The 20,221-nt window shown below is 37.2% G+C and overlaps 2 protein-coding genes across 4 annotated transcripts; one reads left to right on the forward strand and one right to left on the reverse strand.

Annotated features, from left to right (window-relative positions):
- The first annotated feature begins 7,208 nt into the window (after nucleotides 1–7,208).
- On the forward strand, nucleotides 7,209–10,031 carry ida (anaphase promoting complex subunit 5 ida). 2 transcript variants are annotated; one of them, XM_017622206.1, is made up of 4 exons: nucleotides 7,648–7,730; nucleotides 7,837–8,057; nucleotides 8,129–8,559; nucleotides 8,633–10,031. In XM_017622206.1, exons 2-4 carry the CDS (start codon nucleotides 7,850–7,852, stop codon nucleotides 9,974–9,976), a joined length of 1,983 nt encoding a protein of 660 aa, XP_017477695.1. In that variant the 5' UTR covers nucleotides 7,648–7,730; nucleotides 7,837–7,849; the 3' UTR covers nucleotides 9,977–10,031. The 2 variants fall into 2 exon arrangements, with proteins under 2 accessions (XP_017477694.1, XP_017477695.1); XM_017622205.1 differs by having other exon boundaries at nucleotides 7,209–8,057.
- Nucleotides 10,032–13,653: 3,622 nt separating this feature from the next.
- Nucleotides 13,654–15,224, reverse strand: Rpn13 (regulatory particle non-ATPase 13). 2 transcript variants are annotated; one of them, XM_017622209.1, is made up of 5 exons: nucleotides 15,107–15,224; nucleotides 14,835–15,038; nucleotides 14,449–14,774; nucleotides 14,222–14,394; nucleotides 13,654–14,161 (listed from the first exon to the last, which is right to left on the reverse strand). In XM_017622209.1, exons 2-5 carry the CDS (start codon nucleotides 15,024–15,026, stop codon nucleotides 13,725–13,727), a joined length of 1,128 nt encoding a protein of 375 aa, XP_017477698.1. In that variant the 5' UTR covers nucleotides 15,027–15,038; nucleotides 15,107–15,224; the 3' UTR covers nucleotides 13,654–13,724. The 2 variants fall into 2 exon arrangements, with proteins under 2 accessions (XP_017477698.1, XP_017477699.1); XM_017622210.1 differs by having other exon boundaries at nucleotides 14,835–15,053; nucleotides 15,107–15,213.
- Between the last annotated feature and the right edge of the window lie 4,997 nt (nucleotides 15,225–20,221).

Here is a 20,221-nt window from a genome sequence, read left to right on the forward strand (position 1 = left end):
GCAGAAGGCGACTTCCGATCATGCTGCTGATGCTGTTGCCTTTGGGTTGCCGTATATGGAGGGTGAGAACTTAAAAAGCATTTTCAATCGAATTTGCCTCTCCATTGATTTCACGGTTCCGCCAATCAAAGATATTTTCCGGGTAAAATCTAACTCCGTGAGCCCCAACAGTGCAGTCATTATAAAATTCTACTCTCCTCTCGATCGAAATCGAATTCTCCATGCCTTCGCTGAATTCCGTAATCGCATCAAATCTGACATCCCGCTTAACTCTTTGGGTGTGGAGGGAAAATTTAGTATTTTTGAGTCTTCCTATTGAACATAGAAAACTGCTGCAGGCGCTGGTTAAGATACGGTGGGAGGGGAAGTTGCTGTCGGTTTTTACCCGCAGGGGTTTTGTACATGTGCGGCACGATACGAATGATCCCGCAACCAAAATTTGCAATGAGAGTGAACTGCAGCGATTTCGTTAATGCTCTTTGCTGTTATATATCTATGTTCTATAATTACTACGTGTGTTGTACCTCTTATTGCGTTTCTTACTTTATAAAGATGGCCATTCTTTTCAATTCTTTATCTTTGTTCTCTATGAGTGAAGTTGTTTCTGCTTGCACTTTGCATGAGTGTACAATATAGGGTTTCTAGCGCTGATGTAAACAGTCTCGCTAAGTTAAATGTTCTCTGTAGTCGTCAGAAGGGCCTTAACCATGAACCAAAAATACAAGATCACGCGGGCAGGAGAGTAGCCCGTTAGAATCGCATTTAGGAAAAAAGTTTAACGATATTGACATAAGCCGTTTGTTTACATTTCTTCGTTATTTACAATTTGGTGGTGGCTTTTTACTGCAATTTTCTTCATTTTAGCCTGTGACAACGTGTGTACACATAAGATAAAGAATAATTTAACACAACGGCATGCTTTATAAAAGAATTTGCTTAATAAAAATGATTATTCATGCGTTCAACAATTCAATTTAAAAACGTCAGACGGTTTGTTTACATGTTATTGGTACTACACTGATTTGGCTGGAATATCACTAAATAATTATTAAAATCTATACATATTTAAATATTTCGTTGTTTACTTCCATTTTTTAACAAATATAAGGTTCTTTGCTTTCACCGCTTTCTGTTTTTGTTTGCACATGTAAATCAGCTGATCGTTTGACACTTTTCATGAACTTACAGGAAAAAAATCTCCGGACTAAATCCTGTAACTTCTGACTAGGAACAGTTGCTCAGTTACTCTCTCAAATGTGTTCCCACTTACAGGTTTTATGTCAATAGGAACGACTTCCTGTAAGTTCTGACTAAATCCTGTAAACCGGACTGCTAATGGAACAGACTAAATGTGTTTGAATGTTCGTCAATTGATGTTATTTGTGTATCTGAGACGTGGTTTGATGTGTGGCTTAGTGGTGACTCCTCTCTTGACATAGGAAATTACAGTCTTCTACGTAACGATAGGGTCGGAAAGAGAGGTGGTGGAGTTGCTATTTATTGTAGAAGCCATTTACGGATGAAAAATTTAACAATGTCCTCAAGCCATGGCACTGAATTTCTTGTGTCTATAATCCGCATAAACCTGTTAGTCTTACTCCGTTTTTTGATGTCATATCTGCCTATCTTGTTGATTATAATCATATCATTGTTTGTGGAGATTTTAATGTGAATACTCTTGTGCGTGACTGTTACAGTGAAAATTTCGTAGACAATGTTTCATGCGCGGGGCTCTCGATGGTAAACATGGTGATACCAACAAGATATGCGGTAAATTGTAGTCCAAGCCTACTTGACTATTATATTGTTTCCGACTTGGCCAGTGTTATAAAATTTGACCAATTTACGTTTTTATCTGACCATGATCTAATTTTTTGTTGCTTGGACATTAATGTTGAGCGGAGTCGTGATCAGACATTTTCGTATAGGGACTTCCGGAGTATTAATTTAGATGAACTTTTCTCGGACCTTGGCAGAATAGACTGGACTGAATGCTAGCATTGTCAATCAGTTGACGCCAAACTTAACTTCCTTGTTAGTACCCTTAGAGATGCTTTCGACAAACATGTGCCTGTTCGCACTGTCCCTGTTAGATGTTCGTCTTGCCCGTGGTATAATAGAAAGGTTCAGTCGGCCATCAAATTGCGAAACAAGCTCCATTCACGTTGGAAGAAAAATCCCACCTTATCGAACTGGGATGCATTTAGGTCGGCTAGGAATATTTCAACTTCCGTTACAAGGTGCGCAAAGCGTGCTTACTACGCAAATAAACTGGATTCCAATCTACCACCGGGTGTTTTGTGGCGCAATATCAGTAGTCTTAGGGTACGTAGTAAGGAGAATGTGCGATGCACTCTATCACCTGACGACGTCAATGATGCCTTTCTTGGGTCTTGTGTGTCTAATGTAGTAGCCCCCAGTTTTGTTCAATCTAGTCGCTTGTGTTTCGGAGGTTCGTCTTTTGAGTTTTCTACAGTAACCGAATATGATGTGAGTAGATGTGTTCTTGGTATAAGGTCTAATGCTGTAGGAGAAGATGGTCTTCCATTAAAGTTTATAAAAGTTACACTACCCTTTATCCTTGGAACTCTCACTCACATCATAAATCACGGTGTAACAACCTCTCGTTTTCCACATTTGTGGAAAATTGGTTCTGTGTTACCTGTCGCTAAAAAGAGTTCTGCAACTTGTCCAAATGATTTTCGGCCAATCAGTATTTTGTCTGCTTTGTCCAAAGTGTTTGAGATCCTTATGGCTGAACAAATTTCGATACATATTGATACACACATACATAATCTCCTCTCTCCACTTCAATCAGGTTTTCGAAGAAGCCATAGCTGCAGCACTGTCATATTAAAAATTCTAGCTTACATTCAGGGACCCTTCGATAAAAATCACTTAACCTTGCTGTTTACTAGACTTTTCTAAAGCCTTTGACTCGGTTAATCACGCGCTACTATGCACTAAACTTGAAAGATACTTTGGATTTGGGAGAAGTGCTCTGCAACTTATGAGTAGCTATTTGCTTGGCAGGCTCCAACGTGTACGAATTGGTTCTGAGCTCTCTCAGCTAAAGGGGGTGCCTGCTGGGGTGCCTCAGGGATCTATACTTGGCCCACTTCTTTTTAGCCTATTTCTAAATGGCATTTTTCAGGTCTGCCTAAAAGCTAATCTCCATGCCTATGCTGACGATATTCAACTATACTTATCGGCTCCTCTGGTGCAAGCAGATCGATTGTGCGGCGATATTAATGCTGAGCTATCCGTTATTTTCAATTGGGCGAATGCCAATGGTTTGCATCTCAATTGTGATAAATCACTTGTTTTGCCAATACTTAATAAGAAAAACATAGATTTCAGCTTTTTATCGCCGCTGATCATCGCTAACAAACCTCTGAAAAAGGTAAAAATTTAGGGCTTATACTAAACTGTAACCTGACTTGTACAGACCATATTAATGCAATGGTTGGGAGGGTTTATGCTACCTTAAAAAATTTAAAAGTGTCTGGATTTTATACTCCACTGAGTACAAGGCGTCAGCTTGCACTATAAATAATAATGCCGCAAATCACATACGCTGAGGTAGTTTACAGCAAGCTTGATAGCAACTCGATGCGCAAGGCTGATATTTTGTTTAATAATATAACCCGTTATGTGTATGGTCTCACAAGGTTCGAGCACATATCGCCGTGGAAGTGTAGCCTCATGGGTTGTGAAATAACAGAATATTTGAAAGCCCGAAACTGTGTTTTTCTATATAGACTGATTGCTATGGAATCTCCAGGTTACCTTTTTAATAAGTTAGTATTTACTAGGTCTGCACGGGTAACAGATCTAATTGTCCCTTACTTTAGTACGTTAACATCAGAGAGACTGTTTCAAATTTATGTTTTTTTTTAATTCAATTACAAGGAATTTCACTTTGTAATTGGAATAAATTACGTGCTAGTAATGTAATTTTTTTCCAATTCCTTTGAAATGAATTGAAAATTTAATAGATTGTTTTCAATTCAGTTCAAAGGAACTGAAAAAAAATAATTTCGAATTCCATTCCTCAAAGTAATTTAAAAAGTAATCAAAAACTTTATCTAACAAATTTTTAATCAACTTATTCCTAAGTAGTATTACTACTTGGGCTTTAAGAAAGCTGAATAACTTAAACTCTAGCTGTTCATTTTATAGGGTAACCGTTAAATTTTCGTATACTGTTGCTGCTTCGGAAACTGCTGTTCTCTTGGACTGGTCACTTAGTCTGTTCCAATAGCATTTCGGTTTACAGGATTTAGTCAGATCTTACTGGAAGTCGTTCCTATTGACTTAAAACCTGTAAGTGGGAACACATTTGAGAGAGTAACTGAGCAACTGTTCCTAGTCAGAAGTTGCAGGATTTAGTCCGGAGTATTTTTTCCTGTAAGTTCATGAAAAGTGTCAAACGATCAGCTGATTTACATGTGCAAACAAAAACTGAAAGCGGTGAAAGCTATTTGTTAAAAAATGGAAGTAAACAACGAAATATTTGAATATGTATAGATTTTAATAATTATTTAGTGATATTTCAGCTAAATCAGCGTTGTACAAATGACATGTAAATAAACCGACTGACGTTTTTACAGGAAGTAGTGCTTTTTGCGTTCCCGTGCACTTCTGCATCTGTTCTTCATTTACTCTCACTTGAGAGAGTAAAATTGTAGTTTGACATTCCACAGCATGAACGAAAGACACAAGATCACGCGGGAAGGAAAGAACGAAAAAAGTTATTTTCTAGCTGCCGAAATCTCGACGCCATCTTTGTTGTAAGAAGTAAACAACGAAGAGAACGGAGAAAACCGCGAAATTGTTGAACGCATGAAAAATCATTTTTATTATGCAAATTCTTCTAAAAATCATGCCGTTGTGTTAAATTATTCTTTATCTTATGTGTACACACGTTGTCACAAGCGAAAATGAAGAAAATTGCAGTAAAAAGACACCACCAAATTGTAAACAACGAAGAAATGTAAACAAACGGCTAATGTCAAAATCGTTCAACTTTTTTCCTTAATGCGATTCTAACGGGCTACTCTCCTGCCCGCGTGATCTTGTCTTTTTGGTTCATGGTTCCACAGGTTTTAGTCCGAAGATCAAAGGAACAGACTAATAATTGAATCATGTCATATGAAATTATTAAGACGCGAATAGACGTTCCAACATAGTGTTGACTTCGTATACCAATTACTTGAAATTTAGATAACTCATAAGTACAGTTTTCGCTGGGATCAATAAAAACCCAGTTACACTTTTATTATTGCCTTGTTAAATAATATCCATAATATCCGGATTTCAGGACAATGTTTGCAATCGATTTTAAGGAACTTTCCAATTAACTACAGACTTAAAACTTTAAAAAGGGCAATGAAATTTTTAACAGTTTGTTCCATGTATCAGGTGAAAAAAAAATAGTTTTTCCTTAGCACCTTTGATGAGTGCATGAAATTTCTGTGCATTACATTAGAAGTAATTTATTTCAATAAAACTCACATATTGTGCCAACTGACACCAATTGCATATGCTAAGTGAAGCCAAGTCCTTCTCCACTTGGCCTCTCCATCGCAGTAGGTGCCTCCTTCTTCTTTTGCTGCCACCAGCGGGTTCAGAATTGAATACTTTCAGAGTTGGAGCGTCGCCGACTGGCAGAGCTATGTAAATGCTGATACATTACAATTACAATTGCATTCCTCAATAATTATAATTAGGAATCAATTCCTTCAGTTCACAGCAAAGGAATTGATAAATTTCTCAATTCCTTAGAAGTAATTTCAAATGTATGTTTTTTTTTTTTAATTCAATGACAAGGAATTTCACTTTGTAATTGGAATAAATTACGTGCTAGTAATGTAATTTTTTTTCCAATTCCTTTGAAAAGAATTGAAAATTTAATAGATTGTTTTCAATTCAGTTCAAAGGAATTGAAAAAAAAAATAATTTCGAATTCCATCCCTCAAAGTAATTTAAAAAGTAATCAAAAACTTTATCTAACAAATTTTTAATCAACTTATTCCTAAGTAGTATTACTACTTGGGCTTTAAGAAAGCTGAATAACTTAAACTCTAGCTGTTCATTTTATAGGATAACCGTTAAATTTTCTAGATCCCAGCGCGAACGCGCTTCGCGACTAATGCTTCGGGCACTGCTGTTCTCTTGGACTAGTCACTCCGTATTTATAAAAATGCACTGACTTAATTGTGTATATTATGGTACCCTTAATGCTACCCAAAATGGAGTGCCTTCTGGGGCCTTTGAAGTACTCTTACTGGTATCCTGCGTTACAAATGAGGATAGAGTCCGCTTGAATTACGAGCCCTGTCGGACTGGAGATCCTACCTCCTAAAAGTTTTGTAAACAAATTGTATTGCTATGGCTAAATGTTGATAATGATACTGTAATGGGCTGTTTTTGCTTACGCGTAAATGTACATTTAGCGCATTTAGCTCTAAATGCTACTCTAAATGTACATTTATCCATACAAAATTCGTCATCTAAATGCAACTAAATGCAACTCAATCTTTGCATTTAGAATCTAAATGCTAAAAGCATCCCTGTGATCTTCCAAAATTTCCACGATTCGAACATGGTTTAATGAGAAAAAGTGGCAACATTGCTTTTTCGAGTATACAACCGCTAGCTGCGTTTCAGTGATCGCCGATCGAGATTTCATTTATTATTTTACATTATTTGGATAAAGAAAAGTTACGCAAATTCAACATCGAAATGATGCTGATAGAAATCTGGATTAATTTGTGACCAACTCTGTTTGTTTTGTTTCCTAATTAGGTGTGGAAAATATAATNTGCGTAGTAGCACGGCGAATTTATACAAGGTGGTGTTACTGGCGAATTTAGATTTTCGCCGCGGTACTCCTTAATAGGTTCATTCCTTATCTTTTTGGACTAAAATCTGAAAAGTGTCAAAATGCCAGAGCGTAAGCAAAATGCGCTCACTNGTCAAAATAGTGTGTTGGTTGAATATGAATTCGCCTTTTTTTTACAAAAAAACACATCATTTTGACATTAATAAGTACCGCGGTGANATAGTGTGTTGGTTGAATATGAATTCGCCTTTTTTTACAAAAAAACACATCATTTTGACATTAATAAGTACCGCGGTGAAAATCTAAATTCGCCAGTAATACCACCTTGTATAAATTCGCCTTGCTTGTGCTGCTTCCACATTTGATATTTGTTTATTTTCAGTATAACCTGGCATCGTCATGGGTCTCTAAAAGAAGACTTGCCATTTCTATTATTTTGATGCCATCTGGTATCTCTAAGCAAAAAAAAAACATTTGATATTTCGACGAAACGTATAATTAATTAACAAGGATAACCTGACTTTCTAAGGACTTTTGATATAAGTTGCTTAGTTAAAAAAAAAAGTATTGGGTACCGATAATTCAGCACACCACTAGTTTTAACCTAGAAGAGTTAGGAAACGAAATTAATACTTTCGGTGTGTGTTTATTTATTATATTTGCTACCAAACTATCCTAAGCCAATCTTGAGTCCAGCTTAAAAGAATGCACTATGAGGAACTTGACGCCTTGGACCCTCGTAATACCACATGTACAACACGCATCGAGACACCTCCGCCTCACAAAGTTGCTGTCTTGATTCTGGTGCAGCAGTACCTCAAAGTAAAAAATGCCGCTACAGATGCAGGAGTCGCTTATCCTTTACAGGCCCGCAGAAACTTTTGTATGTTGCTATTAAAATTGATACAGTACCCCGATATGACCTACAATGACCTGTATAATTTGCTCACTTCTCCACGCTACAAAATAAACACCGTTCATTTGGAAAGCTTTGAAAAAGCGATGTCCAATATTTTTACACTGGGCATTGAAACATTGTGCGATTTTGCTGAGCGCCAAAATTGGGATAACCTTGTATCAGAGACTTTGGGAGTGAGTCAGTTCAGTATAGTAGGACTATATGTTCGACGCGTATGTGTTATTCTTGAGCGTTTATCATTTCCAGAAATCATGTCTTTGTATAAGAATATTTGCTTATACTATGAGAAAGGTTATTCTAAACAATCGTGTAACTTGGGGCTGTTTTTCATAAAACACTAATATTATGTATTCAATTCTCAGGTGTTCGTTCATTAGCAATTGGACCACGCAGGGTCACTGGAACTGCATCTGTTGCTCCGAGTAATGTATTGCAACGACCTCTTGGGCGAACATCGGACGAACATGGTCACACATTAGAAGAATCTGCTTTAGATACTGATACTGTACACCAAGACCGAAACCCTCATAGCAAATGGTCACCAAAACAAGCTGACTTGTTCGTAGCTCAACAATGTAAATTGCTGGAGAATAACGAGCTACGAGCTTTGGCCCCCATCGAGCTACAAAGCAAATTAAATGAAATAATTCAGGACAACCCTCTAAATTCGCAAGCATATTTTCTAGGTTATATGAATCAATTAAGATTACGCGACTACTACGGCGCTATGCATGCTCTCCATCGAGCTTTCGATCGAAGTCCTATGCATACGACGGCTCAGTATGACCATAAGGTTCAGTTTAAAATACATACTGTTAATGACGAATAGTTAAAATTTGCATCATTTATTTATTTATTTATTGCAGGGTTTCCAGTACTTTAGTGTCAACTTGGCTGTGCTGCATGCTTGTTTCAACCATCGGCGAGAAGCCTTAAACGCACTAAAGGAATGTATAATGTTGGCACAGGAATGCGGAGACAAAAGATGTCTTGATTTAGCTAACTCATGGTATTGCTTGCTTAATAGTAACAAAATAGATCCATTTGAAAAAAGTTTGCCTGATATTCAAGATCCCGGTTTGGTACAGTCTTTATCATTAGCAATTCAATATGTAGTGAAATTTGGCGCCCAGTGTGGATATCTACCACTAGATCTATTTGAATTGCTGCTCAAAAGCGATGAATTGAATAACAAAAATTCAATATTGGAGCACGCATCTAACTCACTGGCATTGAGATCTGCGCTTTGGTGCCTCTATGGCCGTCACGAAATATCTTCGCTCTATGCTCAATTGCTCCTTCAACTGAAGAAAACATGGGCATTTGGAGATATAGGTAATTCAGAGAGTGTAAGTAAAGTGCTCGCTAGCCTCTCCTTATGGTTGAATGTGCAAGGTGAAAACCAAATGAGTGCAGTTGTACAGAATCATGCACGTAACCGTTTTCCACGTTACCCAAATGCGCACAATTGGATGATTAGCGAATTTCACATTGCCATACAGCAATGTATTTATCGGTGCCGGTGGCAGGAAGCCCTTAAAGCATGTAGTCAATTGTATCTGCTGGATAAAAATGCTGGAAACCTTCAACGAGCCTCGATATATATCGTAAAACGATATTTCAATACGGCTCGACGTGTTATTCAACAGCTACTACACTGTCGTAATTTAGATGTTTTGACACAAGTTCGTGTTTTGGTATTACAAGCGTACACGACGATTTGTGAAGAGCGTGTGTCATCTGAAACAGTGGAATTCCTTATTCGTGCCTCTGTTTTGGCAGCATCGGCTTACATGGAATATGAGCAAGCGGTCGTGGACTTGGTGTTGGCACAAGTTCTTCTCAAAATGAGAATGCCCCAAAAAGCATTTCAGGCAGCAAAAAACTGTATGGAGAAAATTTATGAAAATGGTGGAATTTACGACCGTGCTAAAATGGATTTTATATTTGTACGTTGCATGGTAGCAGCAAGTGAAAATGACGAACGAAAAGCAGAAAATATACTTAAAGGAATAGGGATATTAGAACGAGCTATAGACAGTTTTAAGAAGTTAGAGGCTCATGCTAAGGTACTGGATATTTTCATTTACTTGGCAAAAACGTTTCAAGAACTAAAATCTACGGAGCAGCGCAACAAATATGCATCTAAATTTAAGCACTATTACTCAGAGTACCCAATAGCAAAAGAATACCTCGGGATGGCCTTTTAGTATATATTGTAGCTTTGTTGTATTTACATATTAATATATTCATGTATCCAATTCATCAACGGGACTCAGTTCTACGTATCCAGATCTAGCCAGGAAACCCCGAACCGTGACACACCAAACCTGAAACCGTAGTGCTACAAGAAACTAAGGATTTTTTCATTGGTGGTGATATATGGGCCGTTTATTCTGAAAGTTGTATAAGTCACTTCGTACCTCTTGTGCGTAAATGACCGGCTACTTGTAATCGAATCCATTTGTAAATCGCTCCATCATCATACTCTAACGACACCTACCTGTGATTGATTAGTTGAACGAATCACCAACGCGTTCAGATACAAAACCGGTCAATTAAGCACAAGAGGTATGACATACATATCGTCGATGCTTTTGCAAAACCGCCCATCGGCCAATGGCAAAACCGCCTATCTTACGTCACTCAAATTTTACAGGTTTATGGTTTTTCGTTGAAGGCATTAGGTTTGTTCGTCGAGCAAAAAATTTGTACGAATTATCACGATTTTTGCCCAAATCGCGTTCGTGCAGACCAAAAAATTATCCAACACTCAAAAATTGTGAGAGCAAAGTGACAGTTCTCTTGTAGAGAAGTTGCAAATTCTTGCTGGAAAAAATTTTGCCAGCAAGAATTTGCAAACACGAAAAACATGTGGTTGTGGCGCATGGTTGCATTTTTGTCTACAATAATTTGAATAAATTAGTTCGTTAAATTTAAAAATTTATAAACACGAGCGATTTTTTTATGAAAAAAGGAAGTAAATAATTGTTGATATAATTAATTTAGTTAATTCCAATGATTTGAACTTAATTCGGCTGAAAAAAATGGTATTCGCAATCGGAATGCAATTGCAACCAGAGGCGATTTAAGAAACCCGACAGCTAGTACGATGAAGAAATTGAACTGTATGTCAAAGAAAGTCAGAACAACAAGAAATATACATGTATATCCTGTTTTTGGCCATCCGAAAGAATTTTAAAAATTCTATAAAAATTTTTTATGTTTGAAATGCAACCGTGGACGCCAGCTGGCAGCGAAACTTGCAAATTCCTGCAAATTTGCGTTCGTGCAGAAATTTGCAAGTTTCTCAACATGAGAGAGAATTTGAGAGAATTTTTTCTTACTCTCTGATATTTTGAGTGTTGTATAATTCTTGCTGGATTTTCGACGAACAAACCTATTATAGCCTGTTTCGTATGAGCGCAATGTCAAAATCAATCACACTTTGGTGAATACATTTTGGATACCACCTTATTGAATACGCCTTGGCCACAGCTTTCAACATGATTATGGAATCATGAGCTTTCAAATTATTCAGCAACCACTCGGCCAGTTTGCGTTTACTCTGCTTCCTTTTGTGGAACAACTATCTCTGCCTTCGCCCTCTCACTTGAGAAATTCAACGCCAATTTTTGTTAGGCAGCTTCCCTTGAATTTCTTTTCGCTTATTTCCCGTTCAAGCGAATTTCTTTTTCCCTCTTTCCAAGGTACATTGAACAGGTAGTATCAGTAGAGCAGCTGATTTGATTTATTTTCAAATTATTTGGTCTCGAAAATGTCAAATATTTTTAATTTTTTCTCACAAAAATTCTGAATTGTTAAAATCCATTTGCATGTGAAACCTTTTTCCATACAAAACAAGCGATTGAATAGCAGCTTTTGGAACGTTCGCCCAACTCAGCAGCACNATTTTTTATTTTTTATAATTTTTTGTATTTCACATGGCACCCTTTGATTTAGAAGAAAAAATTCAGAGCAGTTTTTGACACTTTCGATACCAGAAGCAACAACAAAATACACGCAAATGTTGTTTTTGCTCTACTGATACTACCTGTTTAATGAGCCTTGCCTCTTTCCTTACCTCTGCAACTTATGTAATGACTTTTTTCCTTGTAGGCTTTTGAGATAAAATTTCACTTCTGAGGTGTAAAAGCCAGAACACCAAGTGGTAAAATTAAGAATATGTCAAGCCTTTAAAGTGATTATCTGCTCCGACAGCCTATCGGTCCTTAAAGCAGTCCAAAATCCAACTTCGAACTCAAGGACAGTGAACATAATTAGAGACATGCTTATCGAAAACGAGCAGAAAATAAGATTATTTTGGATGCCTGGACATATAGGTATCCATGGTAACGAGGCAGCAGACTTCGCCGCAAAATCAGTATGTACAGCCCCTGTAACGACAGACAATACAGTAGAAAAGATAGATACACGAAGATTTATCCTACGTCACTTACGGCATAAAAGCACGCAGAAATGGCACAACTACAGCCATCATCACTACACTAACATAAACCGTGAACTTAAAACCCCAATTTATCCTACAACAATTTCTAAAGTGCACATTCAAATGTTCTCGCGTCTCCGTCNTTGCTCTACTGATACTACCTGTTCAATGTACCTTGGAATATGTATTTAACTATAATTCAGCAGTTAATGTTATACATAGAGTATGTGTAGAAAGTTAACAATAAATCGGTATTTGTTGAATGGACCTTTCGATGCTTCTACGTGTACTTTGTTGCACGTTCCACTTCACACTGACTTCATTACAGTGATGGTGACTATACGCTGACCACTGTTTGAGTATCTGTGGGAGCGACGAGGCCTCTATGTCTCCTAGCAGCGTGGAGTGGCTGACGGTATTAAACGCCAACGCACACGCTCTCTCACAGGGGCGGTTGCGATTAAGGCCATGTCTTTTCTGAGAGTTTATGGCGTTAAGTGCTGTTGTTGTGCTGTGCACTTTACGGAAACCATGCTAATGCTTCGCTGGGGTCAGGTGGTTCGCAAAATACGGGAGTAGCAAGGCCTCTAGTGTCTTCGCTACCGGGAAAAGGAGTCTTATCTGACGACAAGACTATCCTTTGTTGGCTAGTTTCCCCGGTGTGAGCAGTGGGACAACTCTCCCCATCTTCCAGATGTCTGGAATGACGAGAGTGGCCATTAACATATTGAGGACCTCCGTTAGGTACGCTACTCCTGCACGACACAAATTTTTTCATCATAAACATGCATATTCCGTCGGTTCCCATGACTTTGGAGGCTTTCACCTTCCCGATGGTAACCTAAACTTCACCGCTGGTAAAAGCAAGAGGCGCACTTGTTGGCAGTTTGTGCAGTCTTCTGGCCACTCGACGCTTGGCTTTGTCCACTGGAGGATGCAGTATAAAATGCCGGCTAAAATAGCTCGCGCATCGCGTTTGTATATCTACTGTCCGCTACACAAGACTTGCTGCAGTAATGCACTCGAGCCAAATCTATTTTAAATATTTTAAAACTATCAACAGTTTTGCGCCCACGAGATCGTACCAACTAAGTATTGGGATTTTCTTTCATAAGTTAAATCAGCCTTTCTAGCTGATCTTAAAACTATCAACAGTTCTGCATAAAATTAATAATTTTTTTTTTAAATTAGTGTCTAATCACCAAAAAGTAAATAGATACCAAAAATCATACAATTTTCTCACACTTCCCTACAGCATCGAAATCAAAATTTTTTCGACAGAAAATTGTATACTCAACGTAAATGTCGACACGGTTGCATAGCTCATAATACGAATTTCACAATCGATCTTCGTAAAGTCGTATACACAGAACGGAATTCAAGAAGAATGTAATATCCGATTTCAAAGAGCATGTAAAAGCCGAAATAGAAAATGTTATGTAGTTAATAGAAATTTATTTATTTACTTGTAGTCTCTTTTATATAATGAACACCTGTCTCGTTAACCACTATTCTTTTTTATCGGGTGAATTGCCTTCGCCTTCTTCCTTTTGCATTGGCTCTTTATCCTTCTCCGATTCTCTTGCTTTGGTAGTATCCATGTTGGCGCCACTCGGTAGCGCTTTTTCCAATGCCTTAACAAAGTCCTCTAAATTACCTGCATATGCAGCAGCAACTGCATCTGGCGTTAATTCAAATTGTGATACCACGGGTCCGAGCTGGGCCGATTGAAGAGCATTCGAGAACAATGAAAGAGCTTGTTGAAATTGTGGTGATGCAATTGTATCCTTTATTTGCTGTTTTTTATTTTCGTCGGCATCTTCACTCTCAGGCAGGTGAACTGATAGTAATTTTGCGCGTTCTGGATCCGAAATTATTTCGTTTATTGCCTCGGAACCATTTATGGCAGTGGATAAATCAACGTTCAAGGTACGGGTTGATGGTGCTAATATAACGTAAGACAAATAAGAAAATTATACCCATATTTTGTTAACCTTAAACTTACCGGATGACTCGGTAATATTGTAAGTAGTTGCTCCAGCAGAACTTTTATTGTTGTCTTTTCCTTTGGGTGCAGAAGGAGTTTTGGGTGCCGTATTTGATTCCGGAGTTAGTAAATTACTTGCCCCAGCGTTATTTGCATTGCGTGCAGGTGTACGCGAGCTGTTTTCCGTTCGACTAAATAAAAGTGATACAATTTATTTAAGAAAAAAATCTGCTAGAATAAATTACTTCATTGAACCTAATAAAGATGTAAGCCCCCCCATTTGCCCAACGCCACCAAAGAGTTGCATCAGCTGCTGTTGCGACATGTTGTTCAACATATATTGTAAGTCACCATTGTCACTGTTGTTTCGTTGTTGTGAGGGTGGGTTATTCATTAGTTCGTTCACGCGACGACAGAGTTCTTCATCCTTTTCAGTTTTTGGCTCTTGCATCCAGAAGAACATACGACGTGACGACGACTTAAACTTTAATACGTAAACTCGACCAGTTTTGCACTGTTCAACTCTTTTAAATTCAAAATCGTCGGGAAAAACTATCAAGTCATCCTCTACCTGCCGAAATGCACAAAACAGAATTCTATCGGAATACTTCATATAACAGGTTCTCAATACCTTTCCTGTAGCACGGTCTTTCCAACAAAAATGCATTAGACCATCTTCACTCTGTGTAAGATACACCATACCTTTCCGAGCATCTGGATGAACCATCTTACCAATCATGTTCATACGACCAGCGCGAAATTCCACCAAGTTGGAGCTATTGCTTGTATTACCTCCGCCGATACCACCTTGACGACCAAACATTTTTCTGATTTGCTGTTTTAACAACGACTTTACTTTAATTATACAACAATACCAAACCAAACTCAGTTCTATAAATTTACCTTTAAATTAAAAGGAAATTAATTATCTGGGCAATATAATTAGTGTAGCTTTTCAAGTTCTTACGAATGACGAGCAAATTTTAATTGTCAAAAGACGGTGTCAAAACGAATAGAAAGCAATGTGGGTAATGCAGTTTTCTACATCGTACTCTAAAGTGCCAAACACAATAGTAGCGATCTTGTACGCAATAGTTTGTACCATAATATCATGATGCAATAATACAAGGTGGTATCAAGTGTGACAGCGCGATTTGACACTGCCTTAGCTCAGTAGAACGAGAAGAAAAACGGGAAGAAATTAAGCCCCATTTGGGGGAAAAATATAAAATTTCACATTTTTTTCCTAAAGAAAATTTACTTTTTTATAGTATATTCGTAACAAAATTAAATAAAATGAGATAAAATCCCTTTTTAAGAAAACAAATTTGTATACTGAGAAAAAATAAAAAAATATTCAACTATATTCTAATTTTGGTTTTCGCTGTTTTCTTTGCTTTGTTTACTTTTCGCTCGTTTTCCAGTGAAACAAGATGGCGTAGTACCCGCTAAAAAAATCGACTTTTTTCACTCTCTTGTTCTTACGTGATCTTGTGTCTTTCGTTCATGCCGTCAGTGTTGCTTACTACAGTGTTGCCACTCATCAATGCCTTTTCATAAACTCGCCTTTTCAACTAAAATTTTTCGTGCTATAATAGATCGTAGCTAAATATAAACTACTTAGTTTTCAACAAAAAACCTTATTCAATAGTAAATTTCAAATATTTTAAACGTATTTTGTATAGGAACGTATAACTTTTTTACCATCTGCAAAACTGGCGAAGTGGCAACCATCTATAGAAGGAAGAAATCAGCTGACATGGAAAAATCTAAATAACTAGCAGTCTCCACAGGATAAAATTTATTGCTGCCCAGCTGTCATTTTGGTCGATAGATATATACATGGATGGTAACACTGCAACGTTGTTGACGTGTTTGTAATCGCTCTGCGGAAAATTTTTAAAAAACAGCCGAATTGTTGTGATTTTAACCAGCGTTAGAGCCAGTGACTTAAATAGCGAAGTGCTAATAAACTGTGCTATTTGCAAGCACAAAAATTTGTTTCATTTTGATTAAACAAACAAATAAATATAGCTAGAGACATAAAAGTGCAGTGAGGTGACAAAAACAACAAGGCGCGAAAATGGATAAATGCCATAAGTGCAAGAATCCAATTCGCGGTGACAGCGGAATCCGCTGTGATGGTGTGTGTGGTAAAGTGTGGCACTGGGCAAAAAAATGCTCTGAATTGGATGAGTACAGTGCGAATGTACTCAAAGAAAACAACTTTGTGCGCTTTATGTGTAACCAATGTCACACATACATGCATAACATCGATGAGGTGCTCCGAAATATGAACTTAACAATAGAGAAAAATAGTCAAAAGATCCAAGAGTGTAATGATGACTTCCAGGAGTCGCAAAAAATGCAAGTGAAAGAGCTTAAACTTCTCGAGACACTATTTGGAACGAACTGTGAACACCCCAAATATGTAAATAACAATTCGTGTTGAATCAAAAATCGCCTCGTCCGAATAAGGATGGCAACTTTTTCACTTTCAACTTCTCATTCAACTTCGCATTCAACTTTTGTTACCTGTAAAATCGGCGCGTGCGAATGCCCTATTACATTTCGTCAGTACATCTTGTACTCTCATAATTAGCCCGTTCCTTTGAACTTCGGACTAAAACCCAAGGTGTATTAAACAAGGTGTGATTGACAATTCAGTGCGGCTCTCTTTTAAGGTACTATTATGTCAAAAAGGATAAACAAACGAATTAACCCTTAGTTTTGCATGTATCTTATCAGCACTGATGCCCTAGGCTTTTATTTCGATTAAAGTTTTGTTTTATTTTCATTACCTGGAATATATATTTTGTCAATATTTTAAAAATTTTCTTGTTTTTAATTGCCCAAGTTTTATGCTTTTGTATATTTTTATATTTAATTTTTTTATCCTAAACATTATTCGACACTTATAAAAGTAGGATTTTACATTCGTTTCCAGTTTTATATGTGAGCTTAACTCTAACAATTTTGAAATTAAATTTTTCATGCGAAATAGTTTTCCATTAAAGACTTTGCTTCGAGCAGTTTTAAATTAAGCTCTTCCATACTTGTTTGCGTGGATTTAATTATTTCGGTAAGAAGAAATATTTCTGTTCTCAACGTGCATTCTAAAGAGTCGCCTGTTTGAGTTTGGACATCAACAAATAATGTATCCTGATCGCGTTCTAAATCCTCACTTTTTTCAGTTATTTCGTATGGCATTGGGACTGCGCCTAAGTACAAACGAGCGCGTTAGAAAGTGCTTGATTCGGACGGACAACTAATGAAATCACTTTCCTTGAAGTGGTTTTCACAAACGCGAGATGAATCACGTAGTACAACACCACAGCTTTCTTCCCATCGCTGCCGTCTTAATTCGCAACTAGGTGGTTTAAAACATCGTACTATTTTCGTGTCCTGACTCAATGTCTGGTTAACACTAATCTCCGTTTAAACATCATTATCGACGTGTTCGGCTCCATGCATATAACATGGAGTCGGTAACGTCGATAAGGATGTTTTGCCGGAGATTAGTGTTAACCAGACATTGAGTAACCGGCCCCGAAAGATGTACTGACGAAATGTATGGATCGCGTTTTGAAAGTGCTGCACGTTCAATATTTATTGACAGTATTGCGATCGGCGATCCAGATTTCAAAATTTCGCGATATGGATCACGATCCATCAATACTGCATGCTACACAATCAATAAATATCGCGATACTTTGATCACGTCAATAAATACTGAACGTGTGACAGGGTCCTATGAAAACGCATTGATGAGTGGCAACACTGCATGAACCAAAAATACAAGATCACGTAAGAACGCGACGTTGTATTTGTAACTGGTTTTGAGAAAAAAGTTTGCGAAAGCGGTTTCGTCAGCTGAGCGTTTGTTTACATCACAAGCACCACTATTTTACACTTTTATTTAAGTAAAGAAGAGTTAATTCAACATGACAACACATTTTCAACATTTTATTGCATCATTTTACCTAAACTGTGCGCTTAAAGTGCTTGACAATAATTTTGGCTAATTTTGGTTTTCGTTGTTTTCTTTGCTTTGTTTACTTTTCGCTCGTTTTCCAGTGAAACAAGATGGCGTAGAACCCGCTAAAAAAATCGACTTTTTTCACTCTCTTGTTCTTACTTTTTTCACTCTCTTGTTCTTGCCATATATTGGCGGCAATTTAGTAGTTTGACAGCTACATTTTCATTTGCATGTAAACTTCGTGGCTGCAACATCATTATTATTTTAATAAAAAACCAAAAATTGAGCTGTTTCCTGTTAAAATATTTGTAATTATGTATTTGGATGTAAAATAGCCTATTTTCTAAATTTTTTAAACGATTAAATCCGGCAAAAATACGTTTTCTACGCTATCTTACAAATGGTTATTTCAAGATATAAAAAGCCCACACAAATATTGCAACTAATATAACTTATTTATTTATTTATTTATTTATTTTTTACAGTCTGTTAGACTTATATTGCAACAAAGATTTAACATTCTTATAACTAGATTTTAGATTTAAAATGTAAATATTAAATATTAAATACAAAATACAAAATGCTCTACAGAAATTTTTAAATAACATTATTTCTTTATCACTGCAATTATTTTATGTCAATATAAACGCATGCAATTTCCTGGAAGTTATGTAGACGGTTGGAAAGGCCGAGTTTCCAATCCGCGCTATTCTTTTTGGGTTACTCCATTTATTGATATCTCCTGGGTGGTCAGAAAGGCCGAGTTTCCGATCCACCCAGTCGCGCTTTCGTGACGGTTGACGGTTGGAAAGGCCTAGTTTCCAATCCGCTCGTTTATTGTTTATTATCTAAGGGTCTAGGTAGTCGGAAAGGCCGAGTTTCCGATCCGCCTAGTCTCGATATCTTGGTGGTTGGAAAGGCCTAGTTTCCAATCCACGCTATTGTTGATACATCACTATCTTGTAGGCTGCGTTCTACAATAGTCAAATAGCAGCCTCTTGAAAAGAGTGATAGTATCACAATATTTTATAGCCTCTGGTAATTCATTGAAGCACTTTAAGCCTTTATAGAAAATATTTTTTTTGTCCACTTCTGTTCTATACTTCGGGAGTCTGAAGCTGTTATTCTCTCTCAACAAATATGTATGCGTCTCATTTATATATCGGAGATTATCGCTAAGATAATCCGGCAGGTTGCCCTTTTTAATATTGTACACAAATTTCATAGCGTGGTAAAAAACTTGTTGCTTCACGCTTAACCAATTCAAGGTTTCAAGCATACATCTTGTTGGTGTGTCATACGGTTTGTTGAGGATGAATCTCATCGCTCGGTTTTGCATTTTTTGCAGCTTATCTACATGGGAGTCCCCCGCTAGGAAGAAAATCGTGGGGCAGTATATAAAGTGCGGTTCTACTATTGACCTGTACACCAACGTTTTATATCTTCTTCCCAAGTACTTACACGATCTCTTTATAAGGCCAATTTTTTTAGCAATCTTGTTGACTGTATACTCAACGTGCTCATCAAACTTTAGTTTGTTGTCTATGTATATTCCTAGGTACTTGACAATTTTCACCTCTTCGATATTTTCATCTTTGATTTTTAATTCACGGCTTATGGAGTCAGCATTTGCCGCTCTGGAAAATATCATAAAGTTAGTCTTTTTCACATTCAGTTTAAGTTTATTTGAACACAGCCATTGATACAAAGAATTAAGATCTTCTTGCATTTTGACAATCGCATTTGGTAGTTCCCTATCACTGATCGTTAACAAGGCATCATCCGCGAAGAGTTTTATTTTACAATGTTTGAGAGAACTTTTAATATCGTTTATATATATATTAAAGAGTAGGGGTGCCAAAACTGAGCCCTGTGGTAATCCGATGTCTACGGCTATCTTACTAGACATCTTAGAATTAACTATTGTTTGTTGCCTACGATTACATAGAAAGCTTCTAAACCAGTCAAGCTCAGAGTTTTTTATACCAATGTATTTTAGTTTATCCAACATTCGGACCCTATCAACGGTTTCAAATGCT

Source organism: Rhagoletis zephyria, unplaced genomic scaffold (genome assembly GCF_001687245.7).
Source record: "Rhagoletis zephyria isolate East Lansing unplaced genomic scaffold, Rhagoletis_zephyria_1.1 Rzeph_scaffold_02729, whole genome shotgun sequence".
Classification (NCBI taxonomy): domain Eukaryota; kingdom Metazoa; phylum Arthropoda; class Insecta; order Diptera; family Tephritidae; genus Rhagoletis; species Rhagoletis zephyria.